This window comes from Oreochromis aureus, linkage group 9 (assembly GCF_013358895.1).
Source record: "Oreochromis aureus strain Israel breed Guangdong linkage group 9, ZZ_aureus, whole genome shotgun sequence".
Taxonomy (NCBI): domain Eukaryota; kingdom Metazoa; phylum Chordata; class Actinopteri; order Cichliformes; family Cichlidae; genus Oreochromis; species Oreochromis aureus.
This window is the reverse complement of record NC_052950.1, coordinates 8,397,618-8,410,041: the sequence shown is the minus strand read 5'-3', so window position 1 is coordinate 8,410,041 and position 12,424 is coordinate 8,397,618. Positions and strand designations below refer to the sequence as shown.

The following is a 12,424-nucleotide window of genomic DNA, read 5'->3' as shown; positions in this document are numbered from 1 at the left end:
ACAAAAAAATGCAACCACGTCGGAGAAAGTCATAAATAGCACTGAAAGAGAAACAAAAATTAACATATTTCGGTCTTTCCACCATGTTTTAGTAAGAAAACTCGTATTGCACAATGTCATGTGCGTAGGAAATATTAGACACGTACTGTGACTCTCTCAGTCATTAACATTAACTGAATGGTAAACTACAACAGCCAGCAATAGTACACATCTCCTGTCTGGAAAAAGGCATTAGACTGAGAGCAGTACACTGTAGCTTTGGCAGTGGTGGTGCTTGGAGGGGGCCAAACAAAAAACTGCTACGGTTGAGAAATTGCGATAAGTCTGCTTCAGCAACCAGCATTGGGGCTGGTTCCTGCTAATGTTTCACAGCTACTGCACATCTCTTCAAGCATTACTGGTAATTTCCTTACTGCTATGGCATGCTGGGATGACTTCCTTTCCCCCCATTCACTCCCTCTCCCTCGCATTTCCTTAGAGTTTCTGCAGGGTTTCTTTGATTGTCAAGGATACACAAACAGGGACACTTAAAGCCTGGCTCGAATCGGATGAAGTCACTGAAATTAAATACATTTGTTTCAGTCGTACTGAAATACTACTGCTACTCAAATGCTACTTGTCTCCAACAGCTGTGTTAATGTTTAGAGGCCAAAAGCAGTGTCACTTGGCTTTTATCTGTGTGTGTGTGTGAGAGAGTGTGAATGTGCTGGTTTTAATGAGAGTTTAAACTGATTACACATCTCCTACTTAAAAGGGAAGTGAGTGGACACCCTGTCCATCACCATCACCTCCCACCAGAACAGCAACCCACACTCAAACTGCCCTACCTTATGCTTTCTTTCACATGCAGATGCTTAACAAAAAAATCGTACAAGACAGAGGTCCACCTTGAAGACATCGGACTCATTCAACCTGCCCTCTGTTGTTTTTCTATGGTGGAGTGTCATAGGAATTAAAGGGATCAGTGAAATTGTTCTTTTTTTTTGAAGGAAAGTTATCCTTATGTTGCACCCATCCAAGCTTGGAAACATCAAATATGGCAGATTTACAACAAGCTAGGAGTCCAATGGAGATGAAGCTCACGGTTACCGCAGTTATTGGCATTATGGGTGGGTGGGTCCTTCGCACAGACATTGCAAGGTCGCATTACCTGCTAAATCGCCTATTTCTGCAGAAGCGTGAGCATGCTGGAGTAATAAATCACAATATATATGAAATACTAAACGATTTGCAACACTATTATAAAAAATAATATCAATAATATCTAGAGGGAAAAAACTTGTAGTTTCTTATTTTATTTAAATGCCATAAAGAAGCCAGTCTGCATCTTACCATCTAGATTTTCTCTGTCGCTGATGTGCTGGAGGTTGCAACCCGTGTCTTCGCGACTCAGCTCAGGCTCGGGCCGGTAGGGCTCCAGCCTAGAGTGGTTGCTTCTCCGGTGTTTGGGGCTCGACGACACGCAGCAGGAGGTTGTATTGCCCATGTTTGTGAAAGCAGCTTTCGGTTGTATTCCTCAAGCCCAACTCCACCCGGCAGGCTTTCTCCCTGCTGTTGCTGCTAGCCTTACTACAAGTGGAAAAAACGGGGCGGTAACGCGGAGACGGGACCCGGTGCAAACGAGCTTTCCCCTGGTACAATTTGCGTTACACGCCCTTCTCTCGCGTCCACGGCACGGTTAGTTAAACAAATGGAGCCATTGAGAGCTACTAGAAAAAAACAGAAAAAGAAAAAAACCCGCCAAGGTAGGGTAATGAAACAGAAAGCAGCTAAATGTCCACTTCCAAACCTCCAGGCGAGGGGAGGTAGTGCCTCTGGATAGCAGGCTTCGGTATCGCTGTCGACTCCCTCGCCCTGTAATTCCTCTCCGAGCGTGCGTTTAGTCTCAGAGACACATTTTCCGAGGACTGTTACTTTATAACGACACGGATATAAGAACATAGCACTTGAGCTGGTCGGAGAGGAAGATGTTTTTGCTCTCAGCGCTACATGGTTGCCAGAGTACTGTAGACTGCTGCTGCTGCTACATCCGCTGCCGTGTTGCTTTCAGGTACTACAAGTACAGTCAGATTTTCGACAACCAAAGTTGCTTAAGCACTTTCGAATTAGGGGCCTTTAATGGCCCGAAAAGAAAGTATTTGTGATTATAAAGAAATTGAGGGATAAAAGTAACTCCCGAGGTAGAAGTGCGGTTTGATTTTTATTCAAAGTTGCTTTTTTAAAAAACATTTCTAACTCAACATATAAATTACAAAGAATATTACTCTTATTTAAAAAGTCCACGCTCCTTGCCGCTCATAAACATATCTTAAAAAACCCCCACTGCGCTGTGGTTGTGATGGAAAAGGTTCCGGTTCAAGTGGGTAGTTACAACCGTGTAATAAATGCTCAATTATAATACAGTCTACATACAACCAAAGAAACTAAGGAATGTAATACAACGTAATGACGCTACGTTTCTTTCCCCCCTTTTTAACCGACATTTTTATGCAGTTGTTGGTGTATCTGTAAACTAAAAATAGAAAGCAGTTCATTTTGCTTGAAAAGGTGAATGAACGGTGCTGATTCCCTGGTTATGACTTGTTATGGGCACAAACACGGACGCCTGTCCACACCTGTGTTTGTGTACAGTAAATTACTTGATCTTGACTAATGACCGGCAAATCCATACGGGGCTTTCCTTTGCATGTGAAAAAATCAAATACGGATTATCTTTGTAGTATTAACTGGATTTTTTTCCGGCTGTAGTTTAGGAATGCAAACAAAATGAAAGCCCTGAAGAATAATAGCCAGTTCAATCAGCACGTTTCTTCAAATGTACGACAATGTGTATTTGTAAACTGAGGTTGGAAAAATGAGAAAAAAAATCCTGTTTGCTGAATTATATAGACTGAGACAACCAGGCATGAAGCTGTAGTGCAGCCTGCTGGTACTGTACCTGCACTGCATTTTATGACGAGCTTATTTAAATTTTTAAAACATGTATTTTGTAATTTGATCTTCCCCCCTCCCCATCAAATACCAAGATTACAGACTGTTCTGTGCTTTTTCTATTCTATGAATGCAGTCTGGAAGCATTCATAGCAGGAATAATAACAATAAAGCCCATGGTATGTTTAATTAGGATGCAAGATGTACCCGCACAAAGCATTTGATCTGATAGCATAGGTCAGGTATGCAAATGCAGCATTTAAACTCAAAGCAGCTGTATTATCCTGTTCCCAAATAGTGGATTCTTTTCTCTCTGACGATGGAAGTGTTTAGAGACTGGAAAGGAATAAGGTTTCACAATAGGCCCAGGTGCAAGGCTGGTCTCAGTGATACTGGATTCTTTCCTTTGTTGCTTTGTTACTAGGTCTCTGCAGCAGATTACACATAGGAGTGACACAAGCACTGCACAAGTAAGATCCCTCATTGCTATCCACGAGTCCCTTTTTTTCCCTTCCATCCTGTAAGCTGGTTAAATATCAAGCACAGATTCTTAATATTTTCCTTTTTAGAGCAACAATTTCTGAATTTGCTAAGCATGAGAATATCGTTACTAAAGAGAGCAGGCAAATATTTCCTTTCCGTTGGCACATCTGTGTGTTCCACTGGTTGTGGTTTAGGAAAATGTGCTTAAAAGCACTCTCTAATCTTCCATCCGTCCATTAAAAGTGTAGCTCTTCCAGGAAATGTCTGTCACCTGCAAAAATGCAACAAAAGAGGGGAAATGACTGTGCTTTATTAGTGACAGTCCCAGTATCAAGGTGAGCCATCACCATCAGCTGAAGGACGGAACGTCATGTTCCAAGCAGAAACCCAAGGCTGCGACTCAGCGTGGCAGCATCTGCTTTAATGGAACTTTAGCTTATAAGGTCTGTGAGGCCTTTCGTCTTATCTCTCTAGCCCAAACTAATAGCAAATGAACTCCTGTTGACTAGTTTAAAGTCATATGCAGGTCTTTAACATTTACTGCATGTGAGAAGAAAGACACACAGAGGCCGAACGAGAATTTTATTGAAGTGAAAACATTCCAAAAGGCCTTCACATGGGTTCTGACGATTCTTAACGCGCTCCAGAGGAGAAATCAAACACCAAGAATCCAGCAGCTAACATGTCATTAAAAACAAATGAGCAACTGTCTCACGACTAGAGTGTTAAATTCAATCACAGATACAGATGCAAAGGGTGGAACAAAAAAAAGAAACGGCAAGTTAATACAAATGCTTCAAAAACAGATACTTTTTCTAAACATACACTCAACTATGCTGCGATATCCCAAAAAGTATAGAACAATGTGAGGCAAACCTGCCCAAATAAATAATAATGCCACCGATTAGAGGCATCGGACCTTCTAAAATCAAACAACATTTTTAAAAAACACAAACTTTGTGAAGCCCTGAAGATCACATGAACCCTGATGTTTGAAAATTTGGCTTCTGGCAGCATTTTTCTCCCTGAACAGTCCTCCAAACAAAGCCATCATAAAGACAACCAATTAATGGAGTATTTGAACAGAGCCACATCATAATATTGTAAAGGAATGTAAAACACAATGCGGTTAAGGTAACGCAAAGGCATTGCTGTCACGTTCAGGTTTAACCTCCGCTGTTGGACATTCTGATCCACATAGGGCCTACTTCCTCTAGAAGCCTGGCTCACAAATACTCACTGATATCTCCTGAAACAAGCTGCTTATTTCAGCTGCTGCTGGTGCATGGATAATTCAGAGCCTGAAACACTGACATCACTGTGTAAACACATTTAATCAGCAACTACAAGGGTGTGTGTTCGTTGGAGTGGAGAAACAAACCGACACAGTCCACACAATCCCGATTCCCCATCACTCCACTTTGTGACGATAGATGTCTTTTAAGGCTCTAAGCTCTTCTATCAGAGTCTTATTTTGATTTTCCAGCACGGCCACGCGATTCTCAAGGCACCTGACATATTCCTTCTTCTTCCGCCGACACTCACGGGCAGCTTCCCTGGAAGCAGTGGACAACAGAGGACTCATTAAAGCTGTTAATCTGAGAACAACACATACAAAAAGCCTACCACTAAAGGTTAAGATGATTATCTTTATGAAGGCGTTACCATTCAAAAACCTCCAGGCTAGGTCTTTTACATCACAGTCAACCAAAGGAGGATCTTACAAAGTAAACAATGATTCACTGATAAATACCCGATCATAGTAAAATCACAGTGTAGGGAAAAAACGCAGGAAAAAAGACAACCAAGAAAAGCTGGCGTTGAAAACAGCTGTTTACAGCAAGCATACACAATGGAGAATACTCCGTTTGCTCACCGGCAAATCACTATTATCCACATAAACGCGTATATACGCACAAAATTTGACATTTTAACCTCCATGTGAGACAATTCACTCCACACACCAAACACGGGATACAGAGAAGGTAACGTGAGGACAAATAAGAATTAGAAGATAAAGAGTGTGGATGAAGGAGAATTATGTGGTGAACTAATGATGTGCTATAAAACGTATTATTACACGGACATGTCGTGTATTATCATGCAGATGATTGTATATTATACAACAGACACAGCAGAAATGAGATAAGATATATTCCCCAAGGATATACTTTGAATCTATCCAGCTGACACTGGATTATTTAAATTGTTGTTGTTACTGTGTTGGCACGAATGCCCTGTTATCTGGGTTATATTGTCCAAGAAAATGAATGTAAGCACTCCTTTATACCTGTTCTTCATCAAGCGCAGCTCCCTCTTCTGTAAGGCATCCTCTATAAGTTTCTGGGAGCTGTGAGCACTGGGCCCTGCAACACCCTGAGGGAGGCTGGAAGTGGGATTACGCAGCTGGCAGCCAGTCAGGTCACCAGGGGTGCCTAGGGAGACGCAAAACAACACATCAGACTCAGGGATTTGGTCATACGTTTCAGGCTAATAGTTTACATCCTTAATAGACAGAATGTTTATTAATGAAACTGTATTTTGCAGCTTTTCATGTAAAATAAAAGTTCAGTATGCCACATGATTGAGTAGCTTTGCAGAATCACTTTTAGCAGCAATAACTTTAAGTAATCGTTCCCTGACTTTATCTGACTATCACATCATTTGATTAGCAGCAGCTCGCTGCTACTTACCCTCTTAATTCCTATGGACGCAGTAAGGCGACGCAGTAAGGCTGTACTCATGAATGATGACATTCACTGAAGGCAGGAGTCAGCTGTTATGTCACGTAAATTTTTTGCTTGCTTAAATTACTAAATCAAAAGCCGGAACACTTTTGTTGCAGTTGGTTGAGTAGCTACAGTTGCTATCACAGCTACTGGAGTTAGAGATCCAGTAACAAGCAACATCTCTAACTCTTTTCCACATTAAGACAGCATTTCACGACCTCCCCTGTACCCTTAATGATGAGTTTTGACACCTCAGTATATGTCAATAAAGACCAGCAGTCATTCAAAGGGGTAAAGAGTTAAAATTGGTAGTGTGAAAAGTGTTTTGTGGAACAGCCTCTTTCAAATCAAAAAATCCTAATCTAATCTAAACATTTTTATTCAACATCAACATGCTATCTATTCATTTTAATTTAATGATCGACAAAAATAAAGCACACAGCCTGAATAATCCTGGAACTCGTTGTAACTGCAAGTTCCCATTACACAGAATTCAGATTTTAAATGGTTTTATCACACGCTCACCCAGCATGATGCTTAAAGCTATAATAAGAAACAGAAATAATTAGAGCATGAGTGACTCGGTTGCACGTATTCTGACAAAATCTTATCGAATCAAGCCAGCTTGTGATGCTGTGAGAGAAATAGACATTGAGAGATGGTGCCATTCCTGTCCACTTCTCCTTCTGTTCATTGGTCAGCACCAGTAGGACTCATTAATTCTGTGATATGTTGGAACTGCGAAAAGAGCCGTATGTAATCACTGTGTGGCTGGCAGCTGATGTCAATGTGCATCTTATTCATTGGGTGCATGTACATGTCGCTGCTGGGGGCCTGTTCCAGGAAAAGCAGTGACGTCAGCCACTGCTGCTATGTGCTCTGAGTGGGCAGAGCGCTGAAGCATTTCACAAAGAGAGAGAGAGCGAGAGAAACAGACAGACACAAGCAGAGCCTGTGAAAATGTTTCCTACCGGACAAAGCTTGTTGAGCTGACCACGGAAAACGAGGATAATCTCTATTTCTTTCAGATCATCTGCTACTTTTTTCGGAGGACCCTACTTGCTATGTTATTTTGAGGAAGTTACTGAGATTTACTGAGCTGGTTTGGGGAAAAACTGACTGAAAATATATTAAGAAGAGAAAAGCGAGCATCACAATAATCTCAGTTTTTTCCAGTCTAAAAGCTCCTAACTTATTTTAACTGTGAATTTTCCCACTCACCATAAACTCACAAATCTCACTCTTAAAGAGACAGTCCAACAAAACAACAATCTGAAAACGCACTCTCACAAAGATCTGGTAATAAAAGAGACATACCTGTTTCTGTCTCATCCCCAGTCACAGCCATACTGTATACACTCCCAGCTTTTCCAAAAGAAACTGCTCCTTTCAGAGTCTTCTCTCTCACTGAAACATTACCACGGCCAACAGTGGAGCTGTGTGTGTGCAATTTACAATTAGAGGCATTGACATCACCATGACATCACTGGCCTCCTGATGTCAACAGTATGGTTTGCTCTCTCCCGACACAGCGCTATGAGTCAGGGGCTCTGCTGTTTGTCTTTGGAGAGGAATTTTTTCATCAGCTAGACTGAAGCGCCTCTTCAGCTCCGAAGCAAACAGGCAGCTGAAGGCACAGAGTATTATTGCAATACTGAAAACCTGCTTTCTCAGAGCAGAACAAAAAGTCACCAGTGTGTGATAGGAACTCTTATGTGGTGTCAAATATTCACATTTGTACTTTTATTCAAATTAGATCTACACAGTAAATAGACAGGCCACTGATATCGATAAAGTTATTGATTGAACAAATATAAATAGCTCTCGTCCTTCTGCCACAGCAACTTCCATACCCCAAGCTAAAGGAGTTGGCTCCCCCTGCAGGCATCACAGAGGTATGATCTAAGTAATTGGAATGATGTAAAAGCTTGATGATGTCTGTGCGTGTGTATTTCTCCCAAATTTCCTAGTTACTTTCTCAGTCATTTGAGTAGGCGGGGAGTTACTGGCAGAGGAAGCACTTAGATCCTTGACTTAGGTTGAATTTGCAACCTCACTGTAAAAACACACACTGACAGAAGTGAAAGCTAAAGTGTTAAGTATTATAAACTTTTACACTGTCCAACTTTGGATCATTATGCGATTAACACACAGAGAGATGTAAATAAACATGCTTTGGGTCAAGGTGGAGTTCGTTCTTTCTTTCTATGCTCTTTTAGAAATGCATCATATTTCAAGATCATCACAAATTTTGCACGGTGGTAAGTCATCAGTAGCGCAGAGAATAAAGAGTGAATAGAGAATTGGAGAAATAGGTTGAAAATTTGAATACTGTATAAGTTGGTATGGAGTCCAAATATAGACTATGAATAATGAAACCTATCTGCTAGACTTTTAATCTCGTCTATCTTTTAGGTGATTTAAGAAAAAAATGTAAATATAAACACACACACACACACACACTGAGAGGATTTCTATCTGATTTTCTCTTGATGGTGTTGTTCCTGCATCATCATAATAATGCTGGTCCAGTATCAACATGGAAACTGACCAATCATGTTGCTGTGTGATAGCTTTGGAATGTGGTGGAAAATGGAAAAAAAAGCTGTTTATATAAAACTCTCTTCTGAAACAAATGGTAAGGATTTCAAGTGTTTTCTTTATTAAATGATACAACATTACAATTGTATTATCAAATTCAGTTTTCTGCTAGCCAATTTTGGTGACTCATGTTGGTTTGCTTGTGATAGTTTTTATAGCATTAGTTAACTTCTTGGCTAATGCTAACTGAATACTCAGACAACCTGATTGGTCAGTTGATGGACTGGCGAGGCGTCTGCAGTAGTGCGGATGCTCCACCTGTGGTGAAAAGAGAGCTAAGCATGAAAGCAAAGCTGTCGAGATACAGGTTGGTCTGCATTCCAACCCTTGCCTATGGTGACGAGTTGTGGCTAGTGATCAAAAGAATGAGATCACAGATACAAACAGTGGAAATTTCCTCAGGAGAGTGGCCGGGCTCAGCTATAGCAGCTCGGTCATTTTTGAGGAACTCAGAGTAGAGCTGCTACTCGTCCACACTGAAAGAAGGCAGTTATGGTGGTTCAACATCTTACTGAGATGCTTCCTAGCCACAATCTACGTGAGGTTTTCCAGCCATCGTAGTGGGATGAGGCATGGGGGCAGAGCCAGGACATGCTTGGGAGATTACATTCCTCAGCTGGCTTAGGAAAGCCTTGGTCTCCCCAGAAGAGCTGGAGGAGGTGGGGAGAAGGATGTCTGACTCTTGCTCTTCCTACCTGGACCAGGATAAGTGTCAGAAAATGAATAGATGGATGGAAGATATAAAACTGAGTGAAGAAGGTAGCTTCCCTCACTCTGAAAAGTGTAGATAATGCCGGTTACAAAGGCTGGTTATAGAAAAGGTGATGGGGCAACTTCATTTGGCTTCCCCAGTAAACACGTTCCTGTTGAGTTTATGCTCCCAATCCTTAGTGACCATAGAGTATGCAAGTTTACCAACAGACAAGCATACAATATTATCAGATAGTCAATTCTGATGTGTCTCATAGATGGTAACTACATACAATAGTTATAGTTATAGTCAGTTATATTGACTATAACAAACAGTGTGTGGTTTTCCTGGAGCTTAATATTGTCTTGTAGCATTTATACAGTTCGTGTAGGAAATGCCTGTTTTTGCTTCTACAGTTCTTAGTCACCCAGTGTAGCAACTCAGCAGCAGCACAATGTCAATCAGCTGCTACCTAGAAGTGATAGCATATCATTCAGAGCATCTCTGCTGTACTCACAGGTTTCTGGTGGAGGACTAGGTGTGCGTGTGCTGGCCGTGGCAATTGATGTCAGGTTCTGTGTACTGATTTGGAAGTTGACCGGAGTGTCTATTAAAAAAGAAAAGTTGAGGTTTAATGCATCACTGCTTTGTTCATCAGTTGCAGCAGGAACATTCCCGCTCTTTAAAATCTGTTTCTTGTCGTAACAGAAATGTAAAAAACTGCAGGAATCCAGACGAAGCAGCACCATCCCGTCACTGCTTTTGACACTTCAAAAACACACACATGAGTCTGGAAATAAGGGGTTACCTGGTAAGAAAAACACAGTATAGGGGGTGCTCCACAGCACTGATGAAAAGTGCTTAATGGAGACTGGAGTGTTTGTGTCCTAGTCATAGCCATAGATGGCAGGTTCTCTACCTTATTAGGCATCATCGTGGCAGGAGCTCTTTGAAAAAGCCCATCTGGGATAGTAAAAAGGCCCATTACTAGCAGTTTGTGATGAGTCACAGGTTCAAATTACCTGCTCTAATTGTACTGAACTCATGTGATGGTAATGTTGTTTAGCTGGAGTGTGGTAGTGATTTGTAAACTGTGTGATCACGGCATGCTTACTGTTCTGTTTGAAGCTCTTTTGCTGGTCAACATGCAGCTGATATTTCTCATCTGTCTTCACTTGATTCATTCTGAGAGGCACTGGTTCAATCGTAAATCACGTGTTTGTGCAAGTTCCTGGGGTAAACAGAAGAAGGTAACACATTAAGAAAATGAAATGAGAGTTGCTTCTATGAGGAAACCATTGCCGCATTGGCACCTCTTAGATCTACTTTCGCTAGATTATAGAGATATTGCACTTTAGTAAAATATGACTGGTGACTGTTTAGTCAAGCCCTCAGAAGAGATGACTCAACCAGTTCCTGGAGTTTATGAACCACTTCTCTATTTAGCCTCAGTGTTCAGCTTTGCATTATGCAAATCGGGGGTTTGAAGTATAGCGTGTGGTTTGCAGTAAGATATACAGTACTGTGAAAATCAGGTCTTGAGCCACACCTTATTTCTTTGTATTTTTCTTGGAAAATAGGTAATGGCTGCAGTGATTTACTGAAACGTGTCTAAACATGAATGGAAAAACCGTATATAAGCAAAATTGAAAAAGAAAAAAGGTTATTTTCACGAACAGGCTTCCTAAAGGACATTCAAAGCTTGTCTTTGTATTTTTCTCCCTTTTTGTTCCCTTCCCTGTCAAGATGCTGCTTCGATAATGTCCAAGTCCAGCCTTTGGGTAGGCCAATCCATGACTGCTAGTGTTGCATTGTGTTTTTCTATCCAGGTATGCTTTTACTGTCACAGTCCAGTTATTATGTAATTTGGCAAACCTTTCTTGTTGTAAGAATGGCTTTTTTGACAGTCACCCTTCCACTTCTTCTTCTGTTCTCTATTTTTCAGTATCATTTTTTTTAAGACTGCAAGCACACCATGCTGAGCTATGCTAAGCAATGCTAAATTTTCAGCTAATAGCTCTTTTCCAAAAATGCTATTTTATTCCTGTAAAACTGTGTTATATCTGTATTTTGGATTTTTTTTTCATAAATGGGACCAAATTACATGTTATTATACGTGTTATAAATTACTGGAGTGCAAATAACAAAGTGTCTAAAGGTCTAGTTTCAAATTGGTTTTTTGCTGTTTTCACCTCTTCATCATTCTCATCATTCATAGGTTAAAAAAAATCATCTGAAAATTATCAGGTTAAATGACTAAATTGAAACTGAATGCAAAAGCAACCAAATAAACACTTTGAAAGACCTTTTTAAGCTTATTGGAAGTAAAATATAAAGAAAAGAGGGATGGACGACAGACACTGGTTTAGTTGAGATTTTGTTTCATATCAGTAACCTTTTGCTGCAATTAGCTGACAAATATTTGGTAACCAATGTAAAAAGCTGTTAAATGGTCATGTAAAAAACAATATCATGTTGGTCAAGTGTCCTGGCAACTAACTGATATTTTAGCACGTGTAAAGCATTTAGCTAGAACTAGAACTTGTTGGTAAACAAATATATTCTGCCGACATTGTACGACCTGTACACAATGCTGTATTTGAATGAGTCATAAAAGAAAAACTTACCTTGGTAGATGATGATGATTAACTGACACAATTATTTATTTATTTATTTATTTTTTTGCGTGTTTGTCTATCAGTGAGCGCGCTAGGCAGTGTTTTTTTTTTCTTGCCCATTCTGATTGGTTGATTTGATCAGTACAAACTGGAATTGTTGAAAATTGGAGCTTTGCTCTTGAGCTGTTTGGTAAAGTTGCTGCATATTTGTGGAACCTAAGGTGAAAAATAAAACAAAAAACAAAACACGTTTTCTAATAAGAAAACATTTCCCATCATAACCTAGAGAATATGAAGAATATGTCATTTTTGATGGTCAATCCCTAAACTGTCGCCGTAGTTTGGGCGATACCATTTTAAACGGGTGTCCT

General features: G+C 40.4%; 2 protein-coding genes across 6 annotated transcripts in view; both read right to left on the bottom strand.

Annotated features, from left to right (window-relative positions):
* ccny (cyclin Y) overlaps window positions 1-2,028 on the bottom strand; it is a 38,702-nt gene extending 36,674 nt beyond the window's left edge. For all 4 annotated transcript variants that reach the window (XM_039617465.1, XM_031728346.2, XM_039617466.1 and 1 more), the window contains exon 1: window positions 1,333-2,028. In XM_039617465.1, the coding sequence (XP_039473399.1) occupies window positions 1,333-1,486 (154 nt within the window). In that variant the 5' untranslated portion in view covers window positions 1,487-2,028. The remainder of the gene's footprint in view (window positions 1-1,332) is intronic.
* A 2,701-nt stretch (window positions 2,029-4,729) lies between these two features.
* LOC116311279 (cAMP-responsive element modulator) lies at window positions 4,730-12,369 on the bottom strand. Of its 2 annotated transcripts, XM_031728334.2 has the most exons (5): window positions 12,063-12,369; window positions 10,550-10,666; window positions 9,953-10,042; window positions 5,705-5,849; window positions 4,730-4,970 (listed from the first exon to the last, which is right to left on the bottom strand). In XM_031728334.2, the coding sequence occupies exons 2-5, from the start codon at window positions 10,617-10,619 to the stop codon at window positions 4,826-4,828; spliced, it is 450 nt and encodes a 149-aa protein (XP_031584194.1). In that variant the 5' UTR covers window positions 10,620-10,666; window positions 12,063-12,369; the 3' UTR covers window positions 4,730-4,825. The 2 variants fall into 2 exon arrangements, with proteins under 2 accessions (XP_031584194.1, XP_031584195.1); XM_031728335.2 differs by lacking the exons at window positions 9,953-10,042; window positions 10,550-10,666; window positions 12,063-12,369 and adding an exon at window positions 7,461-7,580.
* Window positions 12,370-12,424: the final 55 nt, after the last annotated feature.